The 19970-nt window shown below is 36.4% G+C and overlaps 1 protein-coding gene across 1 annotated transcript; it reads right to left on the bottom strand.

Moving 5' to 3' along the window:
- On the bottom strand, positions 1-19925 carry ercc3 (excision repair cross-complementation group 3). The gene is made up of 15 exons (XM_081380130.1): positions 19767-19925; positions 18329-18528; positions 17994-18230; positions 17827-17876; positions 15452-15587; positions 15158-15325; positions 14671-14875; positions 12786-13100; positions 9203-9387; positions 7808-8010; positions 5012-5108; positions 2981-3098; positions 1729-1847; positions 1458-1607; positions 1-635 (listed from the first exon to the last, which is right to left on the bottom strand). The coding sequence occupies exons 1-15, from the start codon at positions 19792-19794 to the stop codon at positions 498-500; spliced, it is 2349 nt and encodes a 782-aa protein (XP_081236256.1). The 5' UTR covers positions 19795-19925; the 3' UTR covers positions 1-497.
- Positions 19926-19970: the final 45 nt, after the last annotated feature.

The raw sequence follows: 19970 nt of genomic DNA, 5'->3' as shown, positions 1-19970 counted from the left end.
CCTGTCTCATTGTATAATGTTAATTAATGCATTGTGAACAATAAAAAAAATGAATACAGATTCATACATGCTGTAAATATTGTTCATTGAAGTAACCTAATGCACTCATGTAAAAGCATAACATCTTATCAGTGCTACCAAAGTGTTTTATTGATAAAAGTTTACCTGTACATTTCAACAACAGGTTCTGTTTTGGCTTTTACATACTGTACAAAATTCTTCTTTCTTTGCAATTAAATTTCTCATAACAAATTCAAACAAATCACTGTATAATTACAAACATCCTGTTTGTAATACTATAGATATTAGATTCTTGAATATTTCTGAAACTACAGCAGTTTTTCTTCTTTCTTAGTCTTTAAATGCCTCTATCTGAGACAATCAGCCATAACATAACATCTTTTATGAATATGCCGGTTGTCCTGCTGCTGGAAGTTCATTATTTGGTCCTGGTGCCTCCAGATGCCATCACTGCTTCATTCAGTCCGTGAATATGTTCACTTGCGGAAGCGTTTAAACAGTGGATGGATATTCTTGATTCCCGAAGCCTTGCTACTACGGGACGCCTGATATTCCATGTAGACTGTATCATCTGCACCAGACATGGAGCTCATAGTTCCCAAACGGCGAGAAAACTACAGAAAACAGTTATTTATTAAAATAATCTTCACTGGCACGTTAAGCAGGATAACAAAGCATCTTAATACATTTTACAGATTAACACAATCATTATGATGCTTAACCCTGTATCAGCAGTGGACAGAAGTAAACATCTGTTGAGTATTTTAACATAAAATTGTTTGATTAAATTAAAAACCCAAAAATGCTGCGAGTCCACCAGACCCACGAACACTGGCTGAATAACAAAAATATGAACACCACACAAGGGTTAAATGTACATCAGTGCTATAGACCTTATGACCAGAGAAACAAGTGCGCAGCCATCTTTAGAATATAGTCTTGGAACTTCCGTTTTAGCGGTAGCTCTGTATATTTCTCTGGCATCGCTGTGGAAGAGTAATTAGCTGGTGTTGAGTTAACGAAAGTTATCACGACCATTGAAATGTTTAAAGCAGATGTCTTAACATATGTCAGTTGACCGAGATGATTTCAAAATGAGCCGTTCATTCATAAATTTTTAAGATCGCTGTGGAAATACAAACCGGAAGACAAAAGACAACAAGCGCAGCGCCGAAAAGGGGCGGGGCTACATAAGGTCTATAAACCTGTTCTCAGTTGATCTAAACATTTGATTCGCTCAAGGCACATTTTGGAAGAAAGTTGTTTTCTATACAAAATATATAGAGCTGCACAATTAATTGTTAAAAGATCGCAATCTCGATTCAAACCATTAAGACCAGTGTTTGCCGTTTCTGTGGTTAACGATCAAGATCAGCAGAGCCAAGAATGAGCAAACAAATGAGGCAGCAGAAAGAAACAAAAACGAGTGGAGATACCTGCAGCTTCCCTCCCACTTCTCCTATCACCACTTCCTCTTCTGCGTCAAGATCAGATGCTGCCAGAACCTTGTGCAAGAGCTGCTGCTGTTCATCACGAGAGGAAAACATCAAGTCTTCCTCCTCCATCCCAGCCAACTTTGTGATCACCTAAAAAGAGACGTAAAGAATATGTGACAGACCAAGACCCAATTTAATTTCCTGTTTGGCTAGCATTCCCAATCAGAATAATCAAACTGAGGTGTTTGCAGTTCACGTATAGCCTTGAAACCTTGAAACTGTATCCCTGGTCCACCAGGAAGCGCTGTCTCTTGGTGGAATAAGCCATTTCCTGTGTGTCCTGAGAGACGAGTGAGTAGAAGTAAGCATTGTATTCCTCCGCAACCATACCTGTAAAAAAAAAAAAAAAGTTTAATATACAGCTTTTGTTTGACATTTTGTTGTACGATTGATTAAATGGTTAAAAGAATAATTTGTCCTAAAATATTTCACTGCAATTCTAAAAGATCTCAGAAAACATGTATTATAATATACAGTACCAGTCAAAAGTTTGGAAACATTACTATTTTTAATGTTTTTGAAAGAAGTCTCTTATGCTCATCAAGCCTGCAGTTAAAAAAAAAATAATAATAATAATAATATGAAATATTATTACAATTTAAAATAATGGTTCTCTTTTTTAATATATTTTAAAATGTAATTTATTTTTGTGATGCAAAGCTGAATTTTCATCAGCAAGTACTCCAGTCTTTGGTGTCTTATGATCCTTCAGAAATCATTCTAATATGATGATCTGATACTCAGTTATTATCAATGATGGAAACAGTTGTGCTGTTTAATATATTTTTTGGAATACTTTTTTCAGGATTCATTGATGAGTAAAACGTTAACAGCATTTATTCATAAAAACAGCATTTATTCAAAATAAAACATTTCTAACAATATAAATAGTTACCATCACCTTTTATCAATTTAACGCATCCTTGTTGAATTAAAGTACTAATTTCTTTAAAAAAAAAAAGTTATTGTTCCCAAACTTTTGGACGGTAGTGTATATTGTTACAAAAGATTTCTATTCTAAATAAATACAGTTCTTTTTAACTTTTTATTCATCAAATAATCCTGAAAAAAGTATCTCAGGTTATAAAAAAAATATTAAGCAGCACAACTGTTTCCAACATTGATCATAAATCAGCATATTAGAATGATTTCTGAAGGATCATAAGACACCAAAGACTGGAGTACTTGCTGATGAAAATTCAGCTTTGCATCACAAAAATAAATTACATTTTAAAGTATATTAAAAAAGAAAACCATTATTTTAAATTGTAATAATATTTCATAATATTACTGTTTTTTTTTAACTGCAGGCTTGAAGAGCATAAGAGACTTCTTTCAAAAACATTAAAAATAGTAATGTTTCCAAACTTTTGACTGGTACTGTACAACATCTAACAATTTAGAACTAGAACGTCTAAATGGTCTATCCAGGTATCCCATAATGATGGCGGAAGTGTTGCTACCTTTCTTGGCTCGCAGCACTCTGCCCAGTCTCTGAGCTTCCTGACGACGGGAGCCGCCATGAGAGGAGATCTGGATGAGCACGTTTGCCTCCGGCAGGTCAAAGGAAGTATCTCCTACCTGACAGAAGAAGAGAACAAGAGACGACAGAATAAGGGTCCATTCACACAGAACGCAGTTTTCCATTCCACTGTGCTTCTTTCCCATTGTTTTTCAAGGTAAATACTAAAAGATTGTGTATTTTCAGTCATCAGATTCATCTACATTGTGACTTAGATTTAATCAACTGAAAACAGTGTCTGTATAGATCGATCTCCTGTGGGAGCTCCTAATAGTTTTCCTTTGTTTGTAGCTCTTTTGTCTTCATGTATAAAGTTCTGTCTCAGACACAGAACTTTGGGTTAAGATTGTTGAAGGGCGACATGCTAACATTGCTGCTGAAGGACTGCTACACTACAAACCTTCAATAAATTCTTCTCCCCACAAGAACTCTGGTCAAGCTTACTTATTTTATGTATTGGAGAAATCTAATACATTGGCGAGCCACCCAAACGACTGCTCGGCCCTAGACGGACATGTTTGACCGTGTTTTGCAGCGTCTCGTGCAAGATATTCTAAAGTTTTTTTCGTTCCATTGACCTGCGTCTCACGCTTTTAACCGCAGAAACGAGTTTGGTGTTCAGTCTACAAGATATAATGCTTTATCATAATTAAACAAGCTTAAACTTTATTGCAGAACAAGTCAAAGGCATTTAATGGGGAAAAATCAATAAATAAATATGGTGTTCTTCATAATTGTGCTTTTGGTTATTTGTAGGCTTTTAAGGACATCCATAAAGATTTACTTTAGTTTTTGCGGTAGCTCTTTATATTTCTATGGCATCATTGGCGAAGAGTAATTAGCTGGTGAAGTGGATTTACTTATTGTGGAGTCAACAAAAGTTATCATGAGCATTGTAATGTTTGAAGCAGATGTCATAAATATAAGTAGACTGGGAAGATTTCTGAACGAGGTGTTCATTCATAAATCTGTAAGATCTTACCTTCATGCTGTGGAAATACAAACCGGAAGACAGAACACAAAGAGTGCAGCGGCGGCTATTATAAGGTCTATTACATACCTTCTTTAAACACCTTGCATACAGCCCTTTCCTATGCAGATACTCTTATCTTATTTGAATAGCCTGACTTTTAGGGACAATCATATCAGCACATGTGCATCACTTTTCCCACTAAATCATTTGCATTAAGGCAGAATGTAAAGTTAATAAGGTCAGAACAGCATCCCCAAAATCAGTCTCTCAAGTAACCCACATGCATGTTTCTGACAATGCTTTTTATTTTATTTTATGCCCATCATTTTGTTGGATGTTTGATCTCTTTGCATTTGCTCAAAATGAGTAATGCATTTTTCCATATAAATTAAAGCTGAAGTGTGTAATTTCTGCAACATTAGCAAATGACAGGTTATTTACTGCTTGATTTACTTTACCATGACTTGTGGACACAAGGGTTTAATCTTGACGACATTCAGCAATGAAATACAAGTTTAAAGACATTTAGATTTATGATTGTTATTAGTTTTGGACATCAGATTCAGCAGAGAGTGTTTGTTGGCTGATTTAGATAGAAGTAAGTGTGATTAAAAAAAAGCTTGTCCAGTACTGAGATTTGTCAGGTCATCATGACAAATGATCTTAGACACAAGAATGTTATTAGCGTTTCTAAATCACCTAAACTGCAGAAATGTGCTTTTCTTGTAAATGGGTGGAACGTCAAGGTCTGAAAGGAATTAAAGGGTCACAACAGTGCCGGCCACCTCTGCTGAACTCTCCTATACAGCAACATCTGACTGTGTAAAAGGGCTGTTGATATTTCATTAGATGCCATTTAAATTGAATAGCATTACTGATTTTCATCTGTTGCAGACTGTTTCACTTGTGTAAAAGATGCTAAGAATAACACCTCAAAAATTAAAAGAAAAATACTTATCTACAGTTTCACAAGGAAATGGTCAGAGAAAAGCAGTTTACCTTGGAGATGAAGATGGTATTGATTTTGGGATTGTGTTTAAAGTTTTGAAGGATCTGCATACGTTCTCCTTGAGATGTGGGTCCATAAATATACGGTCTGAAAAGAGAGAGTGTAAGAGAGATGTACTTCCGTTTTTGCGGAAGCTCTTTATATTTCTATGGCATCATTGTCGAAGAGTAATTAGCTGGTGGTATGTGTGCATTTACACATAAATCAAAAAAAATCATACATGCCATATTTTGTGCTTTGAAGGACACTTTGACCCTTCATACACTATTATAAAATTGTTATTTGTTGACATCGATGGTTCCACGAAGAACCTTTAGTATTCAGGGAACCTTTCCATTGCGCAAAATATTCTTTATAGTGGAAAATGGTTCTTCGGAATTTTAAAATGTTCTTCACACAAAGAAAAAAAAAAAAGGTTCTTCTATGGCATCACTTTAAAAAAAAAACTTTTTTGAAACTTTATTTTTAAGAGTGTACAAAGGGGTTCACATGCTTACAAATTAATTTAAATTTGATTAGAGACCTATGCAATGCAATAGCACTGCACAGCACATTTCTAGCAGAATCACACTGTATATACACATGCATTATATACTATATAAACTATAAAATTCTCAAATAAAAACAAACAAAAGTTTGCAAATTTCACCTCACAAACCCTCAGGCTCCTGCTAAGTCCTCGAACAACCTCTCGTTAGAGTAAGAGATTTAGAGTCTAGCCTTTCAATTTCTTTGAAAGAACTTTACTGTTAATCACTTTAACTTTGCCAAATGAATGGGATTTTCCTGGTAAAGTAAAGCTGATTACAGGTTGCGCCAGGGACAGTCCAACAGAACTTTTGCTGCTTTCTAGAGCACCCAGAAACAAACACACAGGATTGGTCTTACTCTTTTCTTCAGGTTTGCATCATGGCCTTTCAACATGCATTCAAAATCCTTTTGAAATGTGTTTAAGATATGTTTTGGAACATTTGAGTTAATCCAGTGTGTGGATCTCTTTTGTAAAAGCTGCTCCTTTCCAGGCTTTTAGTAAGCTATGGCTTTGTTGATATTACTCTAGTACAAATATTTTACTAGTCCTCAAAAAACCCTAAAGAAAAGCTCAGAAAAAAAAAAAATCCCATTCATTTTCTCCATAGAGATTTCATTTAGCAATACTGCTTAAACTTTTCGAATGGAAATAGCATGACCTCTGAGGTTGTTAGGTGATGGTATACGCTTCTGTAGAAGAGTGATTAAAAATCACTCCACTAATAACAGAAGCCAAAAAAAAAAAAGATTTTACTTGGATGAACAGCAGATTTTCAATCTGGCAATTTTACAGTAATTTAGCAAGTGTTATGTGTGAAAACCAATAACAAGTAGTCAATTCATGCATAAATTAATTGAAATACATGTAGTATTTTTTTCTTGATTTTTAAATACATTTTTGCATTGAATCTAGGTCTGGGTTAGCCTAGAAATCTAGACGGACCCTAGCGGCAGCAGATTTTATTTTGCAGCCAGTGTCGTCTAGCAACTCTCCGTTGGCTTGCCAGCTGGAAAAACCAAACTCTAGTCAGGCCAATCACATCGTGTATAGAGTCGGTGGGCGGGCTTAACATGACGACGACAAGAGTTCCGCGTGAATTCCCTGCTACTTGAAAACAAAGAAGATGGCTGCTGTTGCTGGCGAACAGCGGTCTTTCGAATCGGCTTTGGCCGCGACTCTGGAGGACTTGGAGTTAAGCTTTTCTTTGAGAAAAGAACAAAAAAACGGCACTGAAGTCATTTTTTAAAAAGGAAGATAAGTTCGGAGTTTTGGCAACCGGATACGGCAAAAGTTGAATCTATCAACTAGCTCCGCTGTTGGGAAAACGCTCCGGTTGGTTGTAGCGCTGTCCTATTGCGTGCAGAGGGAATTTGAAAGACAGCCGTTTCTCCCGCCCCTCGGATTGAGCCCTGCCAATGGTGTGTTCCCAGAGCTTGATGTGGGTCTGGCTTGTCAGGCTAGGTCTGGGTGATATTTCTACTTTTATCTATTTGGATAAAATTCTGTATTTATTTTTTAAAGAAAATTATATTTCACATCCTGCCCAGTGTTATCCTACAATGTTCATATTGAAGCTATGAAAACAAATATAGTGAATGTAACCATGAAGGTTATACTATATATTATATACAAAAAAGGGTTAAAATCACAATACATTCTAACATTGTAACAACTGCATTACAATCCGAAAACGAAAAGAATACTTTTTAAAGCAAAAGTTAAATTCACTAAACTAAAAATTAAAATGAAAACAAAAAAAAGCACAGACTAAATGTAAAACTGGTAAGAGGAACTAAACGCGTAAACAATATCTCACAAGTTATTTTGTAGCCCTTAATATAGCATGTCTCATGTTTAGGACAAATTGGATTATGCACTTTCCCCGCAGCAGCCTCCGCTATTTTTCAATGAGTAATATCAAAGCGGTACTGCCTCATCCTATATTTTTTCATAAGATATACAAACTCAATATATTGCCCAGCCCTAATTGATTCTAAGTTTTGTTATGTTATTATTCATAGAGCAGGTTGGTTTGGTTCATGGCTTATAATGTAAAACATTTCAAGCCTATAAAGCAAATAAATGGGGAAAATACATATTAATAGAAGAGGCCAATGAAAAAGTTGAGCTCTACAACAAACTTTGTAAAAAAAAAAAAAGTAAAAAAAAAAAAAATAGGCAAGCACAATGTTGGGGTAAAAGCGCTTGTGTATACTCAAGTGTGTGACCATGTACAAATAAAATAAGGCATTACTTGTTCAGACGGATGGCGTATTCTTTCAGAGCAAAGACGTTGTCGGCAAAGACGATGATCTTGTCGTTTCTCCGCTCGTGGAAGCGGATCAGGAACTGACATGCACGGAACTTGTTGGGATTCATGGTGTAGAACAGAATTCTCTTCTTCGTCTTTATAGCCACATATTCACGATAAAACTCAGGAGACATGGGACACCATACCTAAAGATACAGGGACTGTGAACACTCAAGGGAAATGTAGGTTTAAAGCACACACAGCACTTTTTACATTTTCTACACAACACCCAAAAAGTCTTCTGAAAGGACACAAATGCACATACACGGAGCACATGTACAAATTACAGAAGCTCAAATTATGGATAAGAACAAACCTCACTGGTTCATGCAAATTTGAGCTGCTGTTTACTTTATTTGATGTGCTCTATGTATGTGAATAAAAGCCGAAATTAAACCTGTTAATAGTCTACAGTAGTGATCATGTCTTTTAAGAACATATAGGATTACTTTACCAATAAAATAAAGTGGATTAGCTACATGGATGAGCACAAGGTTTATCCGATAAACTCTAACTGTCACTAATCCATGAAGCTTCTATTTAATTAAACATTTTAAAAGTATATAGAATTTATGGAGTTTATTATATTATACATTTTATATATATATTTTAATATAAAAAAATGGAAGAATTTTTTTTTTATATTAGATTCACATTTCTAAACACTTTCTGCAGTTAAGATCTACATTTGTTTTTAGATTAACGAGACACTCTTATTCAAATACTATGCATAAAACTGCATAGTTATACTTAACTTCACTTGAATAAAAAAGCGTAACAAGAAACATTTACAATGAATATAGAAGTTTCCATGAAAATACTTATTTCAAAGTCTGTAGGAATTTTGTATATTTTTAGGCTATACATCTAATTTATATATTTGCCTCACTGACTGACTTGATTGCAATATTTATTCTTTTAGTTAAACAAACCATGCTAAAAGATGTGATAAATAGAAAAAATGAAAAAGTTTTACTCTTTATAGAACCTCTTTGTGACGACTGTGTTCAGAACACAGTGAACAATGCATAGGTCGGTACATGTGGTTTTCTGCTCAAGTGGCTAAATAGTGTGGCTTTGTTTAGTAAGAACAAAAATTACAAAGCAATATTGAATAACAGTATTGTATTTTTTTTTGTGCACCAGGCTCCAAAGCCTCAAAATGCAATGTTTCATAAGTTCATTAACCCTGTTGACCCCCCCGACACGTTTCAGAGATCAATCTAACAATTCACATTGTGGAATATACACATGAAAAGAACATTTGTTGTTCATTTTGTATTATGGGGAGAAATGTTCGATTCATTTCCTGGAGCACAATGGTTTTTCACAGCTCACCTCAGCACACTGGACTTTAGCAATGTAACCATTGTTCTGTAGTTCCATCCAGTTTGCCTCAAAGAGCTTCGGCCCGATCAGGAAGTTGAGATCGACAATCTTATCGTCCTCTCTCACTAGTGTGGCAGTGAGACCCAGTTTACAATGAGCCTGGACAATCGTCAGAACACGACGGAACATCTTTGCTGCAAGACAAGCACAAAAGAGTTTTCATTTACATTCCATTTGTGTTTCAAATCATTTCTCTGTCCTCTAGGGGTGTAAGAAAAAATCGATACACTTGAGTATCGCGATATTTTATTTTGCAATACTGTATCGATTTTCAAAAACGCAATATCGATTTTTTTTTTTTTTTTTTTTTTTTTTTTTTTACGTCCAAAAATATTCATGGTAAGACCGTAAGACAGTGGTTCACGTTTATGTTGTTTAAATCCCTACCACTAGATAGCTATGCTGAGACGCACCACTAGTGTCCTCGCCAGGCTCGCCTATAACGGTGCGTGTCCACTGGACATTTTAGGATTGACAGCGGACCGGAGAAAGCGTTGAGAGCGACCGAGAGCGTCAAAAAGTTGGGCAGTTCCTTTATACAAATATCAAGCGAAAAACGCAGTCGGCAGCCAATTGCTGTGAGGTTCGGGATGTGACGTCTACCTTGAGAGTTTAAACATATGCAAATTGTGCCGGAGTTTATGCTGGATTTAGTGCGTAAATCATTTTGTTTACAAATTAGACGTTGTGCAGTTGTTATATAGCCTATATGTTAAATATTTCATTTTGGATGTGTTTATTGTGATTATATTGGCTGGTTTTATAAAAGTTTATACAACTGAAAGGATATCTTTGCTTGGTGCATTTGGAAACAAAGCTTGTCTATTTCTAAATGTAATCGCGTGCATCGTTCACACCAAACGCGCGAATAGAGCATCTGGCGCGAGTGATTGCAATGTTAAGTCAATGCAAAGACGCGTTTACGCGCGTCTGGGGGTCCTGCGGCACGAGGCGTTTAGTGCGGCGCGGTTCGCCTCATTCGCGCGTCCAGTTCTTTTAAAATCTTTTATCACATAAAACTTGATTTCAATATGACACATTTATTTTGTTCACTTTCATCCACTTTCATTCATTTTCGTCCAGTTCACGTTGTTGTTTTGTATTGTGACAGGGGCTATGTACCTATTTTCTTTTATTATGGCCTACTTGAGCATATAAACATTTGCTCACTAAGAACCTGTAAACCACAAGCCCAAACTGGCAGTTTGATTTTCTGTGTACTGATTTGTTTACCTAAAGTAAACTTCTTTGACTTTTATGCACATCATGTCTTTTTTTTAAATATTTTTAATATATTTTACTTTTAAAAAATCCCAATATATCGCCTTATGCACAGTATCGAAATATATTGCAATATATTGAATCGTGACTCATGTATCGTGATACGTATCGTATCGCCAGATTCTTGCCAATACACAGCCCTACTGTCCTCGTTGAAAGCATGCTGAGCAAAATGACAAAATTCCAGCCAGTCAGAAGATTCCTCAAATATTCAATTTTATTTTGCTGCTCCATGATTTTCTGCTTGAAATTCAGCTTGAAGATACAGACATTAAAACTTTTGTTTTGCTGTAAATTTGATATTAGGTGGCTGCTTTTGGTTTTTCTAAAGGGGTCATGACATGAGAAATCAAATTTGCATTGATCTTTTGACATGTCTTTGTACCAAGTTTCATAGCTTAAAACATCCAACTCGTTATTAACAAAGCACTTATCTAATCAAGCTTGAACAGCTTGTTTTGATACTGGGTGACCTGTGACATCACACAATAATAAACATTTGCATATGCCTGCCTCCAGAGCCAGACATCGACAATAGTTATACATCATAGGCCCCACCCACTGGCATTCGGTCGTTTAACGGCAAACATTTGCCTACACTGAATGTGAGCTTCACGTCAAAGGCAAATAGAGCCCATTAGACTTAGACTTAGTCTATTATAATCACTGACACTGTCTACACTGGATACAGTATACAGATGCAACTTCAGTTTCTGAAACACTCCATGTGCTTGAGTCTGTCGACAACAGGACAAATGGAAGAGTCAAAGAACGATCGCTTTGACGCGTTCAGTTTAAACAGCTCATTAGCGTCTCAGTACAGGCTTCAGAAGGATCCCAGTGTCGGAAACAAGTGGATGGTTTATTTTATTGGCATCCCGGATCACGTCTGAGTATTATGTTTGTTCGGAGCATTTTGTTCTGTCAGCGAGGTACAGTGTAATTGAGAGTTTGCAAAGAAACTTTAGTAGAAAGATGAAGTAGTTAACTGTACTGGATCTGACAGCAGCTGCATCACAAACCTTATGTAAATGACGGGTTTAACTGTATATGAATAATGTTTTTAAAACACTTACTCGTGCGCAATAGCGAGTGGGCGTTGATACGGTTTCCTATGCAGTGATGTTAGCAAATCATAACAGTGGCCTTTTACTGACAAGCTTTAAAGGTCAAACCCATTAAAATTCATCATTTCAGACAGAGGGTCAGAATGAAGGTTGAAAATAATTGTTTTTCTACTTATACATTTGTTTTTTTGTGCAAAAAAACTTTATTCATATTATAAGTGAACCTCAAGGAACATATTAAAACAATTCAAAAAATAATGACATAACCCCATTAAATGGTTAGTTTACCCAAACACTAAAATTCTGTATTTGTTTATTCATTCGCATTTTGTTCCAAACCCATAAGACTTCCGTTCGTCTTCAGAACACAAATGAAGATATTGTTAATATTCACATCATTTTTGTCCAACCATTCAAAGTGCAAGTAATCAACATTTTGATTGCCTGATCAAAGTCAGGCAATCAACTGCTTCAAAACGTTCATAAAGACATACACGCAATCAATTTGAATCAAGCAGTTTTATCAAATAACGGAAGCTCAAATTATGGATAAGAACAAACCTCACTGGTTCACACATAATTGATTTGATGTGCTCTATATTTGTGAATAAAAGCCGAAATGAAACCTGTTCATAATATACAGTAAAGTTATCACGTCTTTTCAGAACACTTAGAATAAACATGTTTTTCAACTTTTTGAACAATGAACATGTTGATTTAAGTCTTCCTGTAGCTTAAACAGAAGATCTTTAATAATGCATGACGCTAAAAACTTTTGATTCCCAGGATAAAACCATCTGCCAAATGCAGAAATGTAAATGGTTAACTAAACTTTCAATGGATGGACAAACATAATTAGAATATTAGAAATATCTTAATTATTTTAGCTTTTTTTTTTAAACAACATGAGGATGAGTCAATGATGACAGATTTTTTGGGTAAACTAACTTAACTAACTAACTTGACTTAAATTGTTAAAAAATATTCGCCATTCAAAATCGAACCAACAGCAGCGATGACTGAATTACGGATTGTTTTCTGTCTTGAAATTTCACTGTGGGTGGAGCTAACTATTGTGAAGTGAGAAAAAAAACAAAAAAAAACAGAGTGACCAAAAAATGAGCATGGAAGATGTGATTTCTTGCTTGACATTTTGTCAAGTTGCACTCCCAAACACAGCCTACCTGGGATTGTGTGCACCTCATCCAGAATAATGAGCCCCCACTCTTGACTTTTCATCCACTCCATGACCCTCTCAGCTTCCCATGAGCGTTTGGTGGTGTGGCCCAGCATAGAGTAGGTGCTGATGGCCACTGAGCAGCCGATGGGTTTGTCCTTAGCATCTGAAGTGAAACGGCAGATCTGGGAGTCATCAATGGTGGACCACATCTTAAACTGAGCCTTCCACTGTTCCACTGACACAGAGGAGTTTCCCAACACCAGGCAGCGCTTACGCACTGTGCAGGCAGCAGTGACGCCTACCAGTGACTTACCAGCACCTGTGGGAAAGAAGAGAGGAATAACAAAAGACGTCAATGTAGATTCAATTTATTTTAACTTAATGATTCCATTCAATTAGCTTCTAACCCCGAGTTGCTCTGGTAACTCAATTGTAAATTCTTTGAGTTTTTAATGCTATTAAGTACACTATAAAATTTCTAGATTGACAACCGTATTTTATTGCGCAATTGAATTGGAAACTGTGATGTAGGGGTGGGTGATATGACCAAAATCTTATTTAACTATATGGGCACTTTTATTTCATGATAACGATATATACCGCAATATAGTTATATTTGCTTTAAATATGGTTATATAAAAAAAATGGATACCATTGAAATTTCATAATTCTTATCAATTATCAATTCTTATCTTTCAGTATCATTTAAAAAAAAAACTAATACTGAATTAGCTAACTCAAGCTAACTGAAGACAGGTAAACTGATAAAAAAAGAGCAAAGAAAACAAACTACAATCAAACAAAGACACAAATTAAATAGACCTAACTGAAAAACTAGCACAAGAAACGCTACATAGCCTAAAATGTATAAAGTAATCAAATGTATAAAAAAACAATGCATAGTCTTTACTGTGTAAATTAAATATCCATTTATTCTTATCAAAGTTACAAAAGTGATTCAGTCAAGAGCACTGAGAGATTTTCTCATTTCTTGTTGTTTGATTAACATTAATAACGACAGCAGGTCAATTTGGATCCAATATACTCGAACATTTTCTTTCTCAACTGTTTACATTCACTTAAGACATAAATAACTGTTTACTTGCAAATGTCACTTTGACACATAGGCATGTGTATTTAACCATTCAGGTCCAATTAGGCGACAACTGTGGCTTCATGTCGCGCGTCTCTCAGACAGCACTGTGAAACCGTCTCTCAGAGAGCGCGCACATATACTGAAAAGAGAATGTTACCCAGCTAATTGCTCTTTAACTGTTTAAAATCGCTTGTTTTTAAACCGCAATGCTTAAAACGCATGCAAACAATAAGCTTTCGTGACCATGCAGCACAGAAACCTCACATGAGCACAACCGCGATTGAGACGATAGTCCAAAATCTCTACCGGTTACTTGTGTGTACCGGTACAACGCCCACCCCTACTGTGATGGTTGAAAGTGATAACCAATGGAAGAGACTAAACGTGACAACCTTTTTTAAAGTACTTAATTCAACAGTTTTTATAATGTTTATACATTTTTACAGATCACAAAGAAATACTTTTTTGAAGTAAAATTGTCCTGGAAAATGAATATTTCATTAATAGTTATTACAAATATCCATCCAGGATGAGGCAGAACTCCTGAATATCCATGTATTTATCATAATTGCTGAAAAGAGAAAATGATAGCAAATAGTCTAAAATTGCTAATTTCATATTTATTTTGGCCAAATAATTTCATTTAATTTTGTAATTCCAAAGTCTAGTCTGTTTAGTTAGCTGTGGATGCAGAGCCACGCTCTGCTATAGTACAGGAGGACTAAGCATCACCTGCCTCCGAGAAGAAATAATTCAAACACTGTGCAGATGTTCAGACTCAGAGATAGTTTACCGCAAGGCAGGACGATGACTCCAGATCGAGCTCTACCATTCCCAAACATCTTCCTCAGACTCTTTTCCTGATATGGTCTCAGCACAGCGGTGGGCTTCAGGTCCATGTTAATGTCAGGGTTCACCGTGTCATTACGGAAGTCGTATTCCGCCAGGAGGGGATACTCCAACTGAATGCAGCGCTTCTGAATTTCCTCAATCATTTCCTACCAAGGTTCAGCAGAAACAGGAAGAAGGAATTAGATTATTGCGCGTGAAATTGAACGCTCTAATCTAACAATTGGACAGCTAACACAAATTTGCAGGTGAAGGCGGGACTTATTTTGAAGGCGGGGCTTATTCCGCCATATTGCGCATTGCACTTTCTCCCATTCATAGTGATATGAGTGCACTGTCTTTGTATATCTAAAGTCATTGGAGGAACTGTCAAGGTAAACAAACTATAAATTCACAATCAAGTAACATCTCGTTCAAGCATAGACACACACCTGACGGATCTCAAATGACACTGTTTGCGTCTCTTCCTCCTCCTCCTCCTCTTTATCCATCTGTTCGTAGTAACTAAAGATGTCATCTGGCACTTGAGTTCCTGAGCGCTGCTCATCTGCAGGCTGGGAGGTGGATGGACCACCATTGTCCTGCTGAGACTTTGAGATCTGGACAGGACGACACAACAGGTTTGGGTACCAAAAATTAGCCTTCTGCTTCGCTATAAGTGTCTTTATGTCAACGTGTTTTTGTGCTGTATGCAAAATTGAGACTGTGTATGCATTCATACTCACTGCTGATTTGCTAGAGATGACCTCAGTGATGAGCTCAGTCTCCTCACCATCAGCAGACCGAAGACGACAGTCCCGAATCACAGGGTCCTGTAACAGCCTCTGAATGACATCAGGGAACGCACTCTCCACAAAGTACCTGTTCTCAACACACACACACACAGGTTCTCATTCACTAACTGTGCGTACACGGACATGGTTTGAGTGTGTTTATGCAAGTGAGTTAACTTTGGCATGCTGTTGCTCATTTAGAATACTCAAAATTCATTAACGTTAGAACGACATCAAGAACAAACTCATGTGCGTACACATGTTGTAAATTAGGCATTGGAAGTTGTTAGAAGTTCTTCTGTGCGTATAAATCCGCAAATTAGTGAATGAGACCCAATGTCTTAACTTGCCTGCAGTATTAATGCCCTGTGGTTGTTGCACAGTCTAGTTTAAAAGGACTCATTAATACTAGAAATTAATACTTTAATTCAGCAAAGATGCATTAAATTGATCAAAACTGAGAGTAACAACATTACAATGATACCAAAGATTTCTATTTTAAATAAATGCTGTTTTTTAACTTTCCATTCATTAAAGCATACTGAAAAAATTACGGTTTCCACAAAAATGTTAAAAAAGAGAAACCGTTTTCAACATTGAAGAATGTTTTATGAGCTCAAAATCAGCATATTAGAATGATTTCTGAAGATCATGTGACACTGAAGACTAAAATTCAGCCTTGCCATTAGAGGAATAAATTGCATTTTAAGATATATTAAAATAGAAAATACAGGGTGGGCCATTTATATGGATACACCGTAATAACATGGGAATGGTTGGTGATATTAAAGTCCTGTTTGTGGCACATTAGTATATGTCATGGTCACCACCCATCTTGAGGAGTTTGCCCCTGTCGCTACTCGATCCGTACCGATAACACGATCTGTACTGCGCATGTGCGTGAACGAAGTTTTTCTGCCACTTCCTGTCATCGTCAATGTTTTTACGACAACGTCACTGTCACTACTCGATCCGTACTTTACTGTCATGATTTATACTGTACTATCCTGCATGTGCGAAAACATGGATTCTTTTGCATTTTATGTGAAAGTTCAAGAATGTGTGTGAGTGTGTGAGAGCGAGCGAGTGAGAGCGTGTGTGTGTGTGTGTGTGTGTGTGTGTGTGTGAGAGAGAGAGAGAGAGCGTGTGTGAGAGTGAGCGAGTGTGCGAGGGAGGGATGGATATAGATGGAGGGGTAGATGGATGGATAAATAGATGGAGAGAGAGATGGAGGGATGGATGATACATGGAAAAAAAATTAAATCCTGTGTGAATCCAAAAAAAATTATCCTGTGTGTTTCTGTTTTCTTGAGTGCAGACATTTGTTAAAAGTATGCTGAAATAAGAACAAACCTTTACCAAATGAAATATTACATGTAGTAATATTGTAAATATTACAATATATTACAATATTACTTTTTGCAGAGGAGGCTGATCGCACACTACAACCATCATAGCCTACTGCCCACACTTAATGCAATCTGTATTTCCCATACATAAACTATTTATTTCTCCATTTATTTAATTGAATCAATTTAATGTAACCTTGATATATATATATATATATATATATATATATATATATATATATATATATATATAGCCTATATAGATATATCAAGGTTTTTTATCATTTTATCATTTTTTTTTTAGATGTAAAATTTACAACAATAACTGGCTTATACAGAATTGCCAAAAATATGAGTGGAAACGGAGCACGTAGAATAACACACAACTTTAGGGAGAAGAAAATAAATTAAAGTTAAAATAAAATAAACAATAAATAAAATGACAAAGGATAAATAAAAGTCAGTTAAGGGGCTTCAGTTACGATACGGATCGTGTATCAACTGCCGTAAATGGTTTCGACATCATACAGGAAGGAGTCGCGTTCTCGCACATGCGCAGAACAGATCGTGTTTCCGGTACGGATCGAGTAGCGACAGCCCCCTCACATATACTAATGTGCCACAAACAGGACTTTAATATCACCAACCATTCCCATGTTATTACGGTGTATCCATATAAATGGCCCACCCTGTAGTTATTTCAAATTGTAATAATATTTTTGATCCTAAGCTTTTAAGTAATAGTCAATTTTCATTCAAGTTCAAGTAAATCCAAAGAGTTTATGGTCAAAAAATGGTTTACAATTCACCAACTTCCACTTAACTACATACTACCAGCTGCTCAAAATGCCACCCATTATCCAATGAAATGACAGCAAATTATTCAATAGGCTTTATATTCAATAAACAGAGTTTTCAATGACATAACTAACTTTAGAGAGAATTAAATAATGAACAATGTGTAAAAAACAAACTGACCTGTTGTGTTTCAGGACCATTTTGACTTTACCGTAGCTTACTGTGCACAGCTGCAGAAGAACAAAGAGAGAGAGAGAAAATGAGTGGCTTTGGTGTGTATATATATATATATATAAATTGCTGAAATTGTAAAATTCAGACAGACTTGACTGCCAGCTCACACACACCTTAATAAACTGAACTATGCCATCTGGCACAGAGGTCTTGCTGAGTTTCTGCAGGTACTCAATGATGTCAGAAGTCTGCAGGCCGACGCTCACGGCGGCGTAGAGAGAATAGGCCGTCAGCTTGTACTCGTGCGCATGTATGGGTCTGCACACCGGCTCTGATATGGCCACCAGGAAGTCCTGAGCGTATTTATACACCGGAGAGAAAGCCTCTAGGAAGATGTGACCATCAGGAGCCTACAAGAGTCAGACACACAGATAAAGGGATAGGGACCCTCTTAATGGTGGTGGCTTCTGTTGTAAATGGCTAATCGATCAAGGATCTTTAGTCTTACCACCCAAAGGGGTCGTGAAGAATGGTCGTTCTTGAGAAGCATCTGTAGTCTGTAGTCTTTGGCTCCATATTCATCCAGTTTAGTGCTTGATTCCTCCACCTGCTTCCCAGCAGCTGCTGGAATGGCCTCCTGAGACTCACTGCCTACCAGCTCTTCATCCTCCTCTTCCTCATCATAATAACGCTTCTTGGACTTCTTATCTAAGTGAATAAACAACTACTTCAGCAATTTAAACAGGTGATGATCAATCCTGCTATTGAAGATCTGATTTTAGTTCAAACCTTGCTGGTTCAGGTGTCCTTAGTAATAGTTTAAAGGGATAACGTCCCAGATAGCACACATACATCACAGAGACGTCTATTTGATGTGCGCGTTTACGTCTGGAAGACGTATTTTTAAGAGTGTTTGCTCATCTGCAATACGTCTACCCTGATAGCACAGGTACATCTCGGAGACGTCTATTTGACGTCTATATTTACATCTGCAAGACGTAGTTTGCTCATCTGCAATACAACTATTGGACGTTTCCTATCAGATGTCAAATAGACGTCTATTAGATGTCTTTAAGATGTTTATGATGTAGAATGTATGTAAAACTGACATCTTACAGACGTCTGCACACAGCAGATGCTTTCCAGATCAAGACATCTTTAACAGACATCTTGCAGACGTACGTGTGCTATCTGGGTATAGGACGTTTCCTGTCAGATATCAAATAGATGTTTAGATGTCTTTAAGATATAATGATTTAGAATATATGTTAAACTGACATCTTAAAGATGTCTATCAGATGTTAGTAAACAGCAGATGCTTTCCAGATGAAGTGATCTTTAACAGGCATCTTGCAGACTTGCGTGTGCTATCTGGGCAAAGCTATTCCAAACCTGTATGAGTTTCTTTCTTTTGTTGAACACAAAAGAAGATGTTCTGAAGAATGTCGATAACCAGACAGTTGACGGTGGCCAGTGACTTCCAGAATTTTTTCTTCGGTTACCGTTTTTTACAAGAAATATAGTTAAAATATAGTATTCATACAGGTTTGAAACATATTGTAAATATGTAAATATTGACAGAATATTCATTTTTGGTGAACTATCCCTGTAATAGTATTTAGAAGCAATATCTACACTGTAACCTTTGTGGAAAAAAGTACACGTAAATAATCTACTTTGTCTTTGAAATACGGTTGATGTAATTTCTCTCTGATGTAATTTCTATTGAACTTGAATGTCATGTATTTAAACATTTGTTTATACATTAAGTTACTTATGAACAAAAATAAGCTCATGGTTATCTTTTAACAATCGTGCCACCGTAGTGTTATCTGCTACATCAGTTAAAAAAGGTAGATATCAATAACAGCATATCTTGCATTGGTCAATCAAACTGTTTTGATTAAATTCATGTATTTATTTCTTAAGAATGGCGTCTATCTTACCTCGATCACTCTTATCTTTCTTTCCCATCGTGTCAGCCCTAGAAAACACTAACCTATAGTGAATTGAGTGATGGTTTAACACATTTTAATAATAAAACTGCAAGAGGATTCATTAAGACGTCAGTGCTGTAGCGGCCATGTCCAGCACGCTTTCTCTACGGAAAAAAACGATGAACAAATGTAAACCAACCCCGAACGGCTACC

Source organism: Scardinius erythrophthalmus (genome assembly GCF_964197995.2).
Source record: "Scardinius erythrophthalmus genome assembly, chromosome: 12".
Taxonomy (NCBI): domain Eukaryota; kingdom Metazoa; phylum Chordata; class Actinopteri; order Cypriniformes; family Leuciscidae; genus Scardinius; species Scardinius erythrophthalmus.
The sequence above is the reverse complement of the archived record's forward strand: the minus strand, read 5'-3'. Positions and strand labels throughout refer to the sequence as shown.

What these genes read in the sequence shown, in the direction of transcription:
- ercc3 (XM_081380130.1), bottom strand. Translation starts at nt 19,794, where the DNA reads ATGGGAAAGAAAGATAAGAGTGATCGAG. An exon ending in TGTCATTTGAGATCCGTCAG is followed by an intron (nt 14,876 to 15,157) that starts GTGTGTGTCTAT and finishes GAACCTTGGTAG; the next exon opens with GAAATGATTGAGGAAATTCA. An exon ending in TGAGGTGCACACAATCCCAG is followed by an intron (nt 9,388 to 12,785) that starts GTAGGCTGTGTT and finishes CTTGTCTTGCAG; the next exon opens with CAAAGATGTTCCGTCGTGTT.